General features: G+C 42.8%; 1 protein-coding gene across 1 annotated transcript in view; it reads left to right on the forward strand.

The window, feature by feature from the left end:
- The window catches only part of NDUFA10 (NADH:ubiquinone oxidoreductase subunit A10), a 126,886-nt gene that overhangs the window by 23,443 nt on the left and 85,575 nt on the right, over positions 1-17,868 (forward strand). The window contains exon 3 of the mRNA XM_029606492.1: positions 9,417-9,632. Within this exon, the coding sequence (XP_029462352.1) occupies positions 9,417-9,632 (216 nt within the window). The remainder of the gene's footprint in view (positions 1-9,416; positions 9,633-17,868) is intronic.

A 17,868-nucleotide genomic window follows, 5' to 3' on the forward strand; every position in this document is an offset into this window, starting at 1 on the left:
AGGCGTGTCACAGCTTTTGACTGGCGGTCGCTCTTGGTTACTCATGGGATGCAGAGCCGGTCAAGAGGTAGTGCTCGCCTTAGGTTGTCCTAAGGCACAGCAGGTCTATTCTCCGAGGGATCCTTTCCAGAGTAGCTCCCCAGTGAAGATTATAGGTTTCTCTTGTCCAGGAGTCACCTTTGATACCTACTGAGCTCAATAGGTGTTTTTATGATAAGGACCACAATTGCCAGTCATTCTCACCTGCGGGAACTTACCTCAGTGAGGAGGGTTCTAATCCATCTAATTGGTGAGTTTGCCTTTTATTCTATCACCATATCCATGGCTGAGGGAGTTGGGGGACAAAGGACCTTACAGCAGAAGTGCTGCTCTTATCTTGCAGTGGCTTGCAAGCTATAGTTCCCCATTTTAAGGATAATCCTGTTTGCAGCAGGGGAGTCCTGATTCATGCAATGATTGCTCTATTTACTGAACTGTGTGCTTCCTTGGGGGAAGTTTATGCTATCGTGGCTGAGGTATTAATACCTAAGCCAGGTTCAGGGCAATCTGTTCCAAGATCACTCTTGTCCTGCCCTGGTACTTCTAGGGTTTCCGGGCCAGTGAAGAAATCCTGCTTGATAGGGGTTTGCACTTGCAGTACCCCAGCTTCCTCTCTTAGTGGAGTGTTTCTGGATTTCTTCCCTGTGGAATTCGCTCTTAGCTTTAGCTGTTCCAAGCAGGCTGAGGGCTCTCTCTGTGGGTATCTCCCTACTGGAATCAGCAGCGAGTTATTCGCTTGGGGTTGAGTTATATGGCCTAGCGATTTGTGCTTACCTCGGCAGTCCAGCAGTCTGCCTCCTTGTGTTCTCGCTCCCTTTGACTTCCAGTTGAAATGTAGGGGGCAGGAGAGAAAAAGCTAAGGCATTCGTGGTATATCTTACTGTATACCAACAGGGAAAAAATACACCACTTTTCTCCTATATTTTTGCCAAGCTTTGGCCAATTCTGCCTTTAGCTTTTCTCACTTTACTAGGTTGCCCAAAGGGTCTTCCTGCTCACCTGAACTATCCTGTAGATAGGATGGATATCCCTGCCTCTGACAGAGTGCAGTGTGGTTGAGTTTCAAGCCTAACATATCTCCCTTTGCAGGGGTTTGGGCTAGCGATCCCATTCAAGGATTTCCTTTCATCCCTTGAAACTCTTGATGCTGTCCTGCTGGTCAGCTTTGTCTGGTGCTTTGGTATGTAGGGTCTGTCACAGACCCTGCTGTTGTTGCTGATTGTTCTTCCAAGCGTTGCTTGGGTTTTCTGCCTATTAGCCAAGCATGGGCAAACTTCTGCAGAGACATTCTGTCCTTTGGATGTTAGTGGACCACTGTTTCTTTCTGGGGAGTTCTCTGGGCCCAGTTGGTTTTTCGGTAGTCTTGAAACATTGAAGGAAACGGTGCGGTTTTCGTTCAAGAGTCATTCATTCTCTTGTTTACATCTCTAGACTTTTTCCTGTATCCAGGAGGTTCTAGATCTACTGTCGTCACGGTTTACTGATCCAAAACCCTGCTTGTAATGTTTTCTGTTATGTGGAATATGTTTCTTGCTGACACTCACATCACTCCCATGCCTTAGGCACCTCTGCTACGCATCGGGGTTTTGTGTCTCAGTCTTTTCTATGGTTTTCTCTTTTCAGAACCCACCTTTTTCTGCATAGACTCCTTTCTGGGTTGGCTGCATACAGGCGAAAGGGGAGAGAAGTGGTGCTTTCAGCACAGTGCGGATTCTTGCTTGTCCTGCTCGGACAGCCTGTAGCTTGGGATTCACCCATGTGTGAGAACTAATATCCTGCTTGCCCTCAGAGAAATCAGAATTGCTTTCCTGTAACAGGTGTTCTTCGAGGACAGCAGGGTGTTAGTCCTCACAAAACCCAACCACCTCCCCTGGGAATTGGTTTCTCCATGTATTGGCTATGTTATGGACTAGGGACTCTGCCTAGGGGGCAGAGTGATGACTATAGCTGCATATGTTCAGAAGGGCATGTTTGAAAGTTCTAGATTCTTTGAGATCAAAGTTCCTTGCTGGGCTCTATCTGATAATGTTACCCATGTGTGAGGACTAACATCCTGCTGTCCTCGGAGAGCACCTGTTACAGGTAAGCAACTCTGCTTTCTTCATCATCCACTATTCCTTAGGCATTGAATTCCACAAATGAAGGCCTAAATAAGAAAAAGCTTTCTTCCTGGTGTCTACAGATATATTAGGGTGCATGATAGTGAGAAGACAGATCAGTGAATTGCCTCAGGGTCTGTACTTGCCTTGATCTCACATAATCTCTACACCAAGGCTGGACAAATCTTGAATACCAAATTGTCATGACCCCTAGAACGTTCATCTTGATGCCTGAGATTCTTTAGGAAGCAGCAAGGCTAGGGCAGAGGAGGACTGGGACCATGAGGCCTGACAGGAGTAGCAAGGATGTACATCTTGGTGGTGTTGGGAGGCATAGGGCTGGGTAATGGCAGAACAAGCAGGATGAGTAGGGCAATGCCAGAATGGTAGGGGAAAACAAAAAGGGGCCCGCAAAAATTGGGGTGCAACCGTAGCCTGAAGGGAGCCATGGTTCTAATCCTGTCTGAAGACCATCTCTATGATGGTTGGGTTAAGTGACTTAGGAAAACATATGAAATCATGGCAAATACAATACCTCAGTTAGTTGTGAATGTAGGCCCATGGTGCTATAATCTAAATAAGCTGCTTCCAATTGAGTTGGAGATCCATAGGCACAAGAGAAAATTTCCAGAACAAAGAAAAGAAAAAGCAAAGCGTTACAGCAGATATTTATATTTGTTAAGTTTTCAACAAATATGGCTGTTTCTCAGATCAGGGTTGTAAATATACTTAGGAGTTAGAGAATTTTTTTATTTGTCTTCTCTCTTTGAGGAGTTATTTTATTTGTTGTTTTGGAAGTATTTTCTTATTCTCCAAGGACAAGCAGGATGTCAGTTCTCACAAGTGGCGACATCAGCCAAAGGAGGCCAGCCTGAAACTTTCATGTCAGAGTTTCTAGAACTTTGACTGCCTCACTGAGCATGCCCAGCATGCGGTGGCCCTCTTTAGTCTCTTTTCTTCTGCAAAGCACCACCAGTCATGGTTCTTTACTCTTCTGCTTCTAGGCTTCTGTTTTTGGATTGCAGGGTCATTCATTGTGGTGCCCCGTGGTCTTGTATCTGTCTTCCAGTAGTTTCCTTAGGTAGATATTTTTGGTCATTTTTGTAAGTTTTATTTCCCTCTCTGTGCTAAGCTTTCACAGCATTGGTGCCTGACGGGCATCTGTTCCTTTGCTGCCATTGAATTCAACTTTGTCTCCCTTCTTTTCAGGTCAACCATTGGTGCGCTAGGATTATGTCTATCACTATTCTCATGATGTATCCTGTGCCTGCAAGCATTACATGACATCCAGATTTGTCACCTGTTTGTAACCCTGAGCTGAAATGATGTCAGTCTTGACTGGGACTGATGTAGAAGCAGTTCGATCCACCAGTGTCAGCATTGAAGGACCATGGAGCTGCACCAGTTAAGGAGTATGCACTGGAATCAGGGGAGCACTTAGTTCCCCTCAGTGTTGAGAGTTAGTAGAGCCCCCCCCCCCCCACCCCAACCCTTGCCTGGATCTTCCCAATCGAAAAAGGCAAAGGGTTGTGTATCTTCAAAACCTTCATCGAATGAAGCACTGGCACTGACCTCTGTTGTTGCCAGGAGTGATGACAGTCCAATTGCAGCTGCAAACACCCCCCCCCCCCTGAAGTAATCCTGTGGTGAAGAGAGTTCATCTTCACTAAGGGCCTGGGATCTGTGCTAGTTTTTAAGAGTCCAGGTGGTCTGCCACTGATACACCTCTTGGTTTCCAGGAAGACATGGTGAACTCTCCTGCCTCCCAGTTGATGTTGGCATCAGCTGTATTTGAGGAGTAGTTGGACAAGAAGATTCAGCAGGCCTTGGACAAGGCTGAGCAAGACCTCAGTGCTCCGGCAACAAGAACATCAGGGCTGACTAAAGCCAAAGTCAAGCTGTTGCTCAAGTCCATTCAGCTGCCCGGTGGCTTTCCACCAGTATCAGTGCTGATGCTGATTCCTAGAGGGTAATCAGGATCAATGTCTGTGGCCCCAATGGGGATCCCCAGCCCATTGGGGAAATAAACTTTACTAGAGTTCCTTGGGTTTCAGGCCAAAGCAGCCAAGTGTACCCCTCTCAAAGGCTTTGACTGCGGATTGGGTACTGTTGGTGTCATCACCACTGCCTACCAGTTGGGGGTCTGACTCTGAGTTGTCATGGTGGTATGGCTATAGAGCAGATGATACCTCCTAAAGAGGAGGCGTCAACAGGTTTTCCTTATGAACAATTTCCTCCCCTGGAGAGAAGGAAGTCACCACCTGAGTACCTTCTCTTCTCTAGATTTATTCAGAGAATGGTGGAGACCATTCCATTTATTTTTGCTGTCAGAATTTGAAAACAGAACCAAGATGCTGGACATCCTCCATCCTCCCCTAAGGAGGCTGTGGCAGACCCAGTCCATGAAATCCTTCAGGAGATACAGATAAAAATGTGGGAAAACCCCTTCTCTGTTGCTCCCATTAACAGGTAGAAGGACATGATTTATCTCATCTAGAAGGATTCCGGATTTGAAAAGAGAGAGTTATCACACCAATCTGTGATGGTTGAAACCACTTTCAAAAGGGCCAAGAGACAGAGGACTCAATGCCCCTGGGGAAGGAGTCTCATATCCTAAACACACTTGGGAGAAAATTATTTTTCAGGGATCTATGCTAAATGCCCGCACAGCTTCCTACCAGCTCTTTATGGATCTCAAAAGCAGCAAGATGCCTTCGGTCACTAGGAGATAAGGGAATGGAGTGCTAAAACACATGGCCCACTCGACCTTTATTTCAAAATGGCATTGAATCCTTTTCTGTGGGAATTGGTGCTCACAGACTTGCCTAGCTCAGACTTCTGACCAGAGATCCAGTGAATTTTTTTGTAGGTGTGCCATGTTCTAGAGAAAATGTCTTTGGAGATGAGGTAAAAGCAATGGTGGTAGAGATCCATGTGCAATGCTAAGGCAGCTCTCTACTACCACTCCAGACCTGCCTTCTACTTCCAGGAGGTATGTTAGGGTAGGGCAGAAGATGCAGGTTTTACAATCAAGGAAGTGCTGCTTTCCATTCCCTCAGTCAGAAACCCTAGAGGCCCTGTGAGCCTGTCCAAGGCAGCAGTAGATTTTGACTTGATCATAGCGAGCATAGCCTGAATCCCTGTATCTGCAACAGCCTGTCGGAGGCAGACTGAAGTTTTATGTAATCAGTTTGGCCCAGTGTAACTTCAGACATGTGGGTCCTCAGTATCATAAGAGTGGAATTTATAGTGCCTCCCACCAAACTGGACCCCCAGTTGGGGTCACTTGCCACATCAGGGACTACTTCAAAAGGAGCTCTCTGTAGTGGGATCTAAGAATGGTGGTTTTTCCCTTGCAGTCTGATCATAAAAAAAACACATTGATATTGATTGCAGCTTATGTGAAAGTATGAAAAAGGTATATAATGTCACAGAACAGACAACACAGATTTAAGCAAATACTTGGTTTACTAAATATTATAAAATATGGTAAAAATTAGTAAAGACAAATAGTATTACAATGAATATCAGTAAAAGCAAACAGCATTACAATAATAAAATAAGATAAAGATTTATACAAATAGGATAAAGATTTTATAAAGAGAGGTCCCCCTGTTGTGAGTCAACATATCTGCGAAAACAATGAGGAACACAAGCCCGGAGAAACAGCAAGAAATGGTTAACGGTGCTCTTTCTCTGATTTTGAAGTAAACTGTTAATTACAGTTAACTTTATACTATCCTTTCTGGCTCTAATTTAGGTTTTGCAAGGCCAGTTCTAATTAGAACTTACAATTTCAGCAAGATTTATACCCAAGTAGGAGGCATCTTATGACAGTTTCAAGCACTGGATCTTTTCAGACAGAAAAAAACAGATGCTTGTTATCTCAGTTTGTTACTACTGAACAGGCTAAGGAAAAGAAAGAGATATCATGCTGTAGTACCATACCTAATGATTCTGTACTAAGCTATGCAATATTTATTGATCCACATTTATTCATTGGTGATTGCTTTGTTCCAGTATCCCAACTGCATGTACAAAGTTCTTCCGGTCCACTTTAACTAACTCCCAGTAGCTTTCCACACTCTCCTCCCTTTTTGAGATCAGGGAGGCTGAACCTGTTCCACCAAGGGGGAAAGGGCAGGGATTCTACATCAAGTATTTCCTGATCCCAAAGAAAACAAGAGGACTGTGTCCCATCTTAGACCTAAGGACCTTAAACACATTTCTAAAAAAAAGAAAAGTTCAAGATGGTTTCCCTGGACATTGCCATATTTTTTCTTTAAAAAGGAAATTAGCTATGCTTTCTTGATCTCAAGGATGTTTATTCCCACATAGATAAATTCTCCCTTCACAGGAAATATTTCAGATTTGTTGTGGGAAACCATTGCCTCCAATACTGCATATTGCCGTTTGTCTTAGTATCAGCCCCATGTGTCTTCACCAAAGCCTTACTGTGGTAGTGGCACACTTATGCAAGCAGGGGGTGCATATGTATCTCTATCTGGGCTGTGTCAAGAACACATCACAGGCGGATGCCACAGAATCAATGTACAAGACCATCCTAGTGTTGGAGTTACTAGAGTTCATCATTGCAACTATCCCAAGCCCCACTTGAATCTGTTAAACTCCAACTGAAATGTTGGAGCTCTGTTAGACACAACTCAGGCAAGAGCCTTTTTTCCTCAATGGAGAGCCATCATCTTGATATCCACAGTGGAAAGGGTTCAGCTGAGTCAGCAGACATCGTCAAACGACATGTTGAGGATGTTGGGCATTTTGGTCCAGTTTACATGTCACTCCTTGGCATGTCTCCACATGAAAAGAGCCCAGTGCACCCTCAAATCTTGGTGGCTGCAGGCCACTTAGGATCTGCGGGACAGCATCCATGTCACAAAGCTGTTCAGGGACTCCCTGTCCTGGATGCAGGACAATTCCAATCTGACGAAGGGTATACCTTTCCAAATTTCTCCAGTCCAAATTGTCCTCACCATGGATGTGTCCAACCTGGGTTGGGGAGTTCAAGAAGTGGGGTTCTGTACCCAGGGTTTTTGTCCGCTTGGGAAAAGCTTCATCAAACGTCCTGGAGCTAAGGGCAATCTGGTACATGCTGAAGGCTTTCAGGGATCATTTGGCCAGCAAAGTAGTTCAAACAGCCAGACAGGTTGTGATGTTTTACATCAACAGGCAGGGAGGCATGGGATTATAATTCCTGTGTCAGGAGAGTGGCCAGCTGTGGGATTGGGTCATCTCTGAGGATGGTTCTCAGGTCAGTGTATCTGTCAAATGTGGAGAATGTCCTGTTGGACAGATTGTTGATCCTGGAACCACATGATTGGTCCCTAGACTGGGGGATAGTAAGCCAGATTTCCTGTCAGTGGGGCATCCCACAGTGAATGTTTGGGTCCTCTGAACAGGAAAGTTCTGCCCTTCTGTTCCAGAAAATATGCGTAGGGCAAACTAGCCTTGGATACCTTACTGCTAGTGTCAAAAACACTTATTTGAAGCCAAGAAAGAACCAGGGAACCATGATTCTCATAGCCCCCTTTTGGCCAAGACAGATTTAGTTTTCACTCCTCAGGGAGATGTCTTTCAGGGAGCCAATCAGGCTGAGGACTTCCCCAGAGCTCATCACTCAGGATCAGGGCAGGTTGTGCCATCTCAGTGTCAGTTCCTTGGCTCTCACTGCCTGGATGTTGAGCGGTTGACCTTTCAACCTCTTGATTTATCTGACTTATCAGGTAGATTTTAAAAGCTTTGCTTGCACAAACGTGGCCCCATAAACGCGCATGTGGACTCTGCGCGAGCAACGCAAATTTTAAGAAGCCAGGAAGTACGCATGTTCATACCTGTTCACGTGTCAAGAATAAGCAGGCAGAAGAGGGGCGGGGAATAGGCATTCCAGGGTGGGGCCAAGACGTATGTGCATAACCCCCAAATTTTGCAGTGCTGATCATGGCAACGCATGCCATGTTACCTACGAAACTTTACTACTGGTCCTGATGAGGTACAAGTCTGGAGATTTTGGGCCAGAGGGATCCTCAATACTGAGGGGAGAGAGAGAGTGCCTCTTTTAAAGAGACAGCCTGGCACACTATATAGCTCCTGCTGTAAGAGGGCACTTTCAACTCAGGGTGGGTTTAAGGGCAGGTGGTATTACATTGGTCTGCCTGGGGTGCAAGGGTCTGTGTAGACCCTTGTAACATTACCTCCCCCACTCCCCCCGCCCCCCCCCCCAAAAAAAAAAACCTACCCTGCATTGAAAGTACCCCTCTTACAGTGGGAGATATAGAGTGTCAGATTGTCTCTCTAAAAGAGGCACACACTCTTTCACTTATGCGCATAAAGGCTCCAACACAATACATGTTGTAGAGATATTTGAAATAGTACACGTGTACTTGTACGCATGATATAAAATTGAGCGTATTTTTGCTCACGTGCCCAATAATGTGCGTTTATGGGCTCAAGCGCACTCCTTTTAAAATTTACTTGTATACGTTTTGTGTTCTGTTGGCTTTTTCTTTGTACTATCACTACCTCCTCTTGTTTTTTCTACTTCCTTTAAGCACTACCTTCCCTTTCTATCGCTACGCACTAGTACAGATCCTTGCCACAGGGAGCAGTTCCATGTGGCAGAATATTTTTGTCCTGGGCCCCAACAACTTTTGTGACTAGGCTGAGCCCCTAACCTTGGTTGTGTTGGTGGCTTCTCAGCTGAGGCCCCTGACATAGAAGCCCTCTCTAGTGCTTGGGCCTAGCTGTGACAAGAGGCCCAAGTTTTTTTTTTTACTTTGTCTTGGTTGTTAAAAGAAGTTTCTAATTGGTTTATTCTATTCTTTCCAGAAACGAATTTTGCACCACCATAAGGGGACAAACTGGTGTTTCTCTGATTATCCTATGGACGGGGTTTTTTCCTGCTCTAGTTTTAATATACTAGGCTCCACCAGTGATGTTGGTAGCTTGGATAGGATGTATCCTCTTGAGAGAGACAGTGTTTGAAAGCTAGTCAGATTGATTGATTGAGTTAGACCAGTGAAAAGATAACAGTCTTGTTTCTTATTTCTACATATTTCACTGGACTAGTACAGCCACAATATTTTGCTGAGAGAGAATGGATACTGTGATATGGTTTTGGTATTTTGGAAATAATAAAGGAAACCATCTGACTGCGTGCATACCTAGAAATTAACTTTAAAAATAATGTAAGCTCTGTGATTTGAACACGTAGGCCAAACCTGAATAAACTAAATTTCCTTCTCTGAATCTTTATGTGCCAAGGTCTGCGACACTTCCCAGAACCGGATGAGCATTTCTTGGATAGGATCACTGGTGACGGAACAATTCTGGACTCTAAGTTCAGTGGCTACTGCAGCCTGGAGAAGTTTTACAACGATCCTAAGAGTGCCGATGGGAACTCCTACCGCTTGCAGCTTTGGATGTACAATATGAGGATTCTTCAGTACTCTGATGCCTTGGAACACCTGCTGAGCACAGGTTTATAGAATTTGTTGTGTCTCATTGGCTGTGTGGTGGGCTCAGGCTTTAGAAAATACATGGTTAAATTCTGCAAGGCTTTTGTTGAGAGCCAAGGTTTAAAACAAACACAGGCTCAAAGATATTTTTTGGCAGAATTTCAAAATGGCTAGGCATGCAGTGTAGCAAGGTATGGAGTTGTCAGTAGAGGACACAAGTAACAGCAGTTTGCCTGATGAATAGAGTTCACAAAGAGAAGTATAGGGGGAGCTAAGAGAGAAGTAATGAGCTGCAGAGTGAATGTGTTTGTAGGTGTGAAGAAGAAGCTGGAACTGTATATGAAAGTGGATGAGGTGCCAATGTAGTCACCTGAGTGGAGGGTTACACTGTGCTACAACATTGAATGAAGATAAGTGACTGAATTTTGAGTAAACTGTAGTGGGGCTAGATGGTTCAGTGGGAGTTCTGTGAGGAGTAGGTTACAGTAGTCCTAAGTGACGAACAATGACAGAGTACATAAGGGTTTTGATAGTGTGTTCAGGAAGAAAGGAATGGATTTTGGATAAAGGAATGGATAAAGAAGTGACCCATTTTAGTAGTATTGTATGTGTATGCAGGGAAGGAGAGAGAGAAGTTGAACATGATGCTGACATTACTGTCTGAGGCAATTTAGGAGGATGATGATATCCACAGTGAAGGAGGGAATTAGGTTTGGAAGGAAAGATTGATGAGTTCCATCTTGGCCATATTAAGTTTAAAGTGAGGGTGGAACATCCAAGCACTGAAGTGCTCCATTCAATCTGCCCAGCAAGTTTCTTATTTTATTTATTTATTTTTTATATACTGACATTCAATCTGACATATCACATCGGTTTACATTCAGGTGTACTATAGGTATTTTCCTATCCCCAGAGGGCTTACAATCTACAGTAGCAAGTGTCACTGTACATGTTACCCTCATGTTTCTATTAAGGGTAGTAACTGCCACTCTATGTAGGTTACCCCTAAGCCTTATGTTAAAGGTAGTAATATTTACAATCAAAATCAAGCAACTATCAAACCCATAACATAAGTACTGCTAGCAATATTTTTTGGGGTGAGCAGCCTTCATGGTAATTGGCAATGACGCTTGAACACGCTTTGCTTTTTAGCCATAGAAGCAGTTCTGTGCTTTTCCCCTAATATCTATATATCAGTACCCCGCACCATAAAAGTTGGGACCCAGGGTTGGCTGTCATCTGAAAGAGCAATGTTGCAATTGCTTTAAAAGCATTAAGGCTAACTGTTAAAGGTTTGTAATTCCCATGTTTTCTGTTAAGAGTAGTAACTTTCGCTTCATACAGATTTTCCCCCATGTACTCATTTCTTCATTTCCAACCTCAAGCCTTTAGGGAACAGCTGTTGACAACCCTTGTAACTGCCTCTTTTAGTTTCTACCTGAATACTTTTCTCATTTTATCACCGTCCCGTTTTGAAGTTGAATACTGCTGCCGTTGTTGTACTTAATATTTTTTCTACAGTGATTATAGCAAATGTGATAGCTTTATGATCATTATTGCCAAGTATCCCCAGGAGCGTGTTTTCCTAAGAGTTGTCTGCTCTAGCATATCTGCTGACCCTGTATTGCCCTCCTCACATACTTTATTCATCCCAACCAGATCTGCTGTCTATTCCTCCATTAACATAAATTTAGATTGGAAGCAATTTGCCAATCTACTTTTAGCTATTACAGCTCCATCTTTGTGGAATATGTTGCGCCAACCCATCCACTTAACACCATTCTCTCTTCAGAGTAGGTTCCATTTACTATTACATGCTGTCTTCTATCAGTCAACCAGTTTGTAATCCACGCCTCCACCTTGGCGCTCACTCCCAAGCTTCTCATTTTATTCACAAGCTTCCTATGTGGGACCTTATCAAAAGCTTTGCTGAACTAGATCACATCAAGCACTCTTCTTCAAGCCCAATCAAAAAAAGTCAATCAGATTTGTCTGATAGGACCTTCCTCTGATGAATCCATACTGCCTTGGGTCCAGCAACCCACTGGATTTTAGATAGTTCACTATCCTTTCCTTCAGCAGCGTTTCTATTAATTTTCACACCACTAAGGTGAGGCTAACCAGCCTGTAGTTTCTAGCCTCCTCTCTGCTACTACTCTTGTGAAGTGGGACCACCACCACTCTTCTCCAATCCTGTGGCACCACTCCCAATTCCAGGGATCTATTGAACAGTTCCTGCAGTGCACCAGCCAGCACATCTCTAAGCTTTCTCAGTTTCCTGGGGTGTATCTCATCCGCCCCATGGATGGCCTTGTCCTTTTTCAGTTTTCCTAGCTCCTCCCATATATTCTCTTCTATAAACAGAGTTTTGTCTACTCCATCCCTATCTACAGTCTTGTTAGCCAGCAACAGTCCTTCTCCAGAGTCGTTTTTAGTGAATACCGAACTGAAGTATTTGTTTAATATTTTTGCCATTTCCTTGTTTCTCTCCACACATTGCTCCTTGTCACCTTTCAATTTCATGGTACCACTTCTGGCCTCCCTTCTTTCACTGATTATATCTGGAAAATGTTGTCTCCTCGCTTTACCTCTCTAGCCATCCTTTCTTCCACCTGACCTTCTGTTTTCCTTCTTTCTTTCTTCGTTTCCCTCAGTTTTAACAGATATTCTTCCTTGTGTTCCCTTTTTGGGATCCTTTATACTTCTTGAAAGCTGTCTTTTTGCCTTTATTTTTTCAGCCACCTCCTTAGAAAACCAGATCAGTTTCATTTTCTTGTTGACTTTTCTAGCATAAACATTTTTTGCATTTGTAATAGCTCCTTTTATCTTGGCCCATTGTTGTTCCACCTCACCCATTTTCTCCCAGTCTTCCAGCTCTTTTTCCAGGTATGTCCCCATTTTGACAAAGTTTGTATTTGTGATATTCAAAACTCGGGTTTTGTGTAACTTCTCTCTATCCTGTTTGCAAAATCGAATCATAACATCTGATGTTCAGTGGTGCTCAGGTGAGCCCCTATCCGAACATTAGAGACATTATCATCATTGCTGAGCACCAGATTGTGTATCACATCCTCTTTTGTGGGTTCCATTACCATTTGTTTGAGCAGAACTCCTTGAAGGGCATCCACTATCTCTCTGCTTCTCATAGCTTCCACAGACAGATATTCCAATCCACAATCCGCTTGTGATTTAACTACTCTGAATAATTTTGTATCCTCTGCAAATTTGATAACCTCGCTCGTCGTATTCCTTTCCAGATCATTTATATATATATTGAAAAGCACCGTTCCCTGAGGATCTGTACTTGGACCGGTGCTTTTCAATATATATGTAAATGATCTGGAAAGGAATATGACGAGTGAGGTAATCAAATTTGCAGAGGATACAAAATTATTCAGAGTAGTTAAATCACAAGTGGACTGTGATATATTACAGGAGGACCTTGCAAGACTGGAAGATTGGGCATCCAAATGGCAGATGAAATTTAATGTGGACAAGTGCAAGGTGTTGCATATAGGGAAAATTAACCCTTACTGTACTTACACAATGTTAGGTTCCATATTAGGAGCTACCACACAGGAAAAAGATCTAAGCATCATAGTGGATAATACTTTAAAATCGTCAGCTCAGTGTGCTGCAGCAGTGAAAAAAGCAAATAGAATGTTAGGAATTATTAGGAAGGGAATGGTTAATAAAATGGAAAATGTCATAATGCCTCTATATCGCTCCATGGTGAAGACCGTACCTTGAATACTGTGTACAATTCTGGTCGCCACATCTCAAAAAAGATATAGTTGCGATGGAGAAGATACAGAGAAGGGCAACCAAAATGATAAAGGAGATGGAACAGCTCCCCTATGAGGAAAAGCTGAAGAGGTTAGGGCTGTTCAACTTGGAGAAGAGGCGGCTGAGGGGGGACATGATAGGGGTCTTTAAGATCATGAGAGGTCTTGAACGAGTAGATGTGAATCGGTTATTTACACTTTCGAATAATAGAAGGACTATGGGGCATTCCATGAAGTTAGCAAGTAGCACATTTAAGATTAATCGGAGAAAATTCTTTTTCACTCAACGCACAATAAAGCTCTGGAATTTGTTGCCAGAGGATGTGGTTAGTGCAGTCAGTGTAGCTGGGTTCAAAAAAGGTTTGGATAAGTTCTTGGAGGAGAAGTACATTAACGGCTATTAATCAAGTTTACTTAGGGAATAGCCACTGCTATTAATTGCATCAGTAGCATGGGATCTTCTTAGTGTTTAGGTAATTTCCAGGTTCTTGTGGCCTGGTTTGGCCTCTGTTAGAAACAGGATGCTGGGCTTGATGGACCCTTGGTCTGACCCAGCATGGCAATTTCTTATGTTCTTATGATTAAAATCTCCTACGAGCAGCACTTTACTCTTCTTTCCCACTTTTTGAATGTCTTCGATGAGTTCTCTGTCCAGTTCTTCTGTTTGAGTTGATAGCCTGTAGATCATGCCTCTAAAATTTGAAGCACCATCCTTTTTTTATTTTTTTTTAAGGACGTCCCTTTCAATTAAGTTGCTTGGATATTGTTTTTGACATAAAGAGCTACTCCTCCCCCTTTTCTGTTCTTTCTTAACAAGTTATAGCCTGGGATGGCATATCCGAATCTCTAGAATCAGTGAACCATGTCTCCGTAACAGCAGCAGTGTCCAAGTCTGCCTGTAAGTCTGGGATTTTGTTACTCAGACTACGAGCATTTGTAGTCATAGCTTTCCAGCTGCTCTTCATAGTCGCCTTTTCTGCTTTTTGAACTTATTGCTTTTATTTTCTCTTCCCTCTTCCTGTTTTGCTTGGGGTGACCTGCCAAATTTACTGGCCATCTCCTGCTACCCCCACTCCCTAGTTTAAATGCTGAGAATGTATGCTCTGAATTTTTCACTTGGTATCCTCTTTCTTGCCATAGACAAATGTAGACCATTCTTACCATAAAATATTTTATTGCTCCATACATGGCCCCAGCCTTCAATGTATCCAAAACCACATTCCTTACACCAGATTTTGAGCCAGACATTGAAATTATCTATATGGTCTAACCTTTCCTTTCCCTTTCCATGAACAGGTAATACTTTTGAAAAGGCAATAGTCTTTGCCATGGGTATAATATATTTTCCTAGATTTTGGAAGCCTTTCTGTACTTCATGGGCATTGTTCCTAGCAAAGTCATTAGTCCCCAGATGGATGATAACATTGATATCAAAGCTCTTTCTTCTATAATTGTGTTGACCACCTGGTTTGCATTTCTGTTAGCTGAAGATCCAGGATGGCATTGAACTGTTGTGTCCCCATCAAAAGAGTTCCTAAGTTGGTTCCTCTGATGAATGAATCTCCCAGTAGAAGCAGCTTTCTTTTGATATTTGATCATGTTGAAAGGTTTCTGGGTGCCTTGGGTGACTGGTTTCCCTTCCAGATAACATTTTGTTATTGATGGAACAAAATTGTGGTCCTGTTCTTGAGGAACTTGAAGCTGACTACAAATTTCTTTTTGGTGAAAGTTGCCAGTGTATGAAGTACACCATTGCACTACTAACGCGGATAGAAAACCACTTTGAGGACTACTTACCATGATATGACCTCAAAGTCATTCTTACATTTAACCAGAAAATAATCTAACCAGTGGATACCTCCAGAAATTACACATTGTGCCTGAGTAATACTCTAGATATCATTCAATTTCAAGAGCCCCTGATGCAGCCATAAGGGCGAAACTCGGCCAGAGTCAGGCGGGTTCTGTTCTATTGAATAAATCTTCTTTCCAAGGCATCGGTCTTGCTTTTGAAAGGTTTCTGGGTGCATAGGGTGACTGTTTCCTTCCAGATAACATTTCATATTATGTTACTTGGACTTCTTCATTTTCCAATGCAGAAAATGCATTATGTAAGGGTAACAGCGGGTAGAGTGGATTTCTCTTCATCACAGACCTTATTCTACCAGAGCCCTTTGTAATCTATTCCTAGATTCTGAATCCTGGATGTCTGATTTCTCTGTGGGAGTGGGGACGGATATTCAGGATGCTTCAAAGATGGGGAAACTGGGTGTCTGAGTCACAGGTTTTGTTCTATCGGAGCCCACTGTAAAGCATTTATATCTGGGTTTCTGTATCCTCTGTAATCTTATTTTATGCCTTTCTAGAAAATTGTCTCCATTTCCCCTTTTAATGTAAGAATTTTATTGTATTTATAATACTCGATGTATACCTTGTGTTTCTATGTTTACTTTTTTGTTAACCGTTATGATGTATTTATATGAATGACGGTATACAAAATTGTTTAAATAAATTAAAAAATAAGTTGGGAGAGAGATTCTGGATGTTGTAAGGAGGGGGAGGATATTTGAATCTTGTATAATATCGTTCAGGTACATTAGCTCCTTATTCATGGCAGAAAGTTGAAAGCAAATTAGACAACCCTTAATTCTTCAAATGATAGGCCTTGGAGCATAAACACTACAATTATTGCACTGAATAAAGGACATTTTGCTAAGAATGACTAATAAGCAAGTTGAGAGTTTGGTACTTCAGTCCTATATTATTCAATTATCCTAAGTCCTTAGAAGAAATATTTAAGAAGGAAACACTCTAAGGGTGGGGGGGAGATGGGGAGGGTGGGAGGGAATAAACAGAAATAAGCAACAAATATTGGGGACAAATACAGAATAAAATTATATTAAATTAGACTGTTAAACTTAGCCAAACAGGAACTAGGTGAGCTGTGCTGGAATGAGGACCAGGTAAGCTGTGCTACAGTATTATGTGTAACTAGAATTTAGTAGTGCTTGGCTTGATTATCCCTTCCTGTGCTACTGATTACACCATGCCCAGAAAGTTATTTCCATGCTGTCTTCAAAGGGGAAAAAGATAAAATGGTTTCTTGCTAACAAAAATAGTTTTGCCAGTTAGCATTGTTTTACTTATTGTATTTTTCTCTCTTTCAAAAAAGGCAGCTTGTTGCTCAGAATTCCCCAGCTGTAAGGACTTCACATCTTGCTCATTTTAGAGAAAGTGAAAGTTGCTTGCCTGTAACAAGTGTCAGAGGACAGTAGTTTATAGGTTCTCACAGAACCTGCCCATCTTTCCTTGGAGTCAGTTTCAGTATGTTTGAAGGGGGCTCCACACATTGTCTATATGGCATAAAATAGATTAATAGCATGCTCGCATGCAGTGTAGCAAAGCAAAAGCTTCTTGAAGCTATGAAGTACAATTTCACTGATCTGGGCTCCATTAGATGACATCCCTCAGCTGAGGATTGGAATTTTGCTGTCCTCGGAACATCTGTTACTAGTTAAGCAGTATTCACTTTCCATCTGGAATGATGCTTGTTTTGTTAATCTAAACATTTTTTTTAAGTAATTTGCGGGCCAACAGCCCAGTGCCCACCCCTCACGCCATTATATTCACATTGGATCCAGTGGGCCAAGCTGTGCAAACCCCAGCAAATTCCCCCATATCGTAAAATTTGTTGGCAGTGAGTGGGGGGGGAGGGGGCTGTCTCAGATTGCTTCCAATCTGCTGCTGCTTCTCTGTTTTGATGATTTTTTTTATAATCCAAAGCTCCCTGCTGGTATCCCTCCCCACCCACAGTCACATTAATATCCCCCTACCCTGGATCACCAGAAACTCTGCCAGAAGTGAGGTAACCTCTTACCTGCACCCGGCGCTTGTTATAGAATAGCGCTGGAAACAGGTAAAGAGGCTCCCTTGCTCTCAACAGGGATTTTGGTGGTCCTGGGGGGCAGGGGTAGAGAACAAGTATTATGAATGTGGTGGGTAGAGGGGCTGGCAGGGGAACCTTGGATTACAAAGATCACCAAATGGGGAAGCAGGAAGTTAGGGTAGCATAAACAGCCCCATGCCCCCCTCCCAACAAATTTTACAGTATGGGGGTGTTTGGTAGAGTTTGCATGGTTTGGTTTATTGGGGCCAATATGAACGTAATGGGGTGGGACATTTTTCCTGTTGAATATATAGGGCAGGCTATCTGACTAACTTTAGCCGAATAACCTGTCCACTAAATAGCTTACTAAATAATGGATCTCCTGGTGTCTGTTATGAGTCTCGCAAAAACTCCTTTATAGCATAAAAACATCTCCTGATATGGTAGGAAAGATTAGAATTTTCCCAAATGCTGCCCTGTGATTGTCAGATGTCTAATTTATGATGTGTAGGCCTGTATGAATGTATTTATAATAAGGTATCACTTTGCAGTGTGGTTAATAAAGACATGCTGTTGCTGACTTGTTT

Source organism: Rhinatrema bivittatum, chromosome 6, assembly GCF_901001135.1.
Source record: "Rhinatrema bivittatum chromosome 6, aRhiBiv1.1, whole genome shotgun sequence".
In the NCBI taxonomy this organism is placed as follows: domain Eukaryota; kingdom Metazoa; phylum Chordata; class Amphibia; order Gymnophiona; family Rhinatrematidae; genus Rhinatrema; species Rhinatrema bivittatum.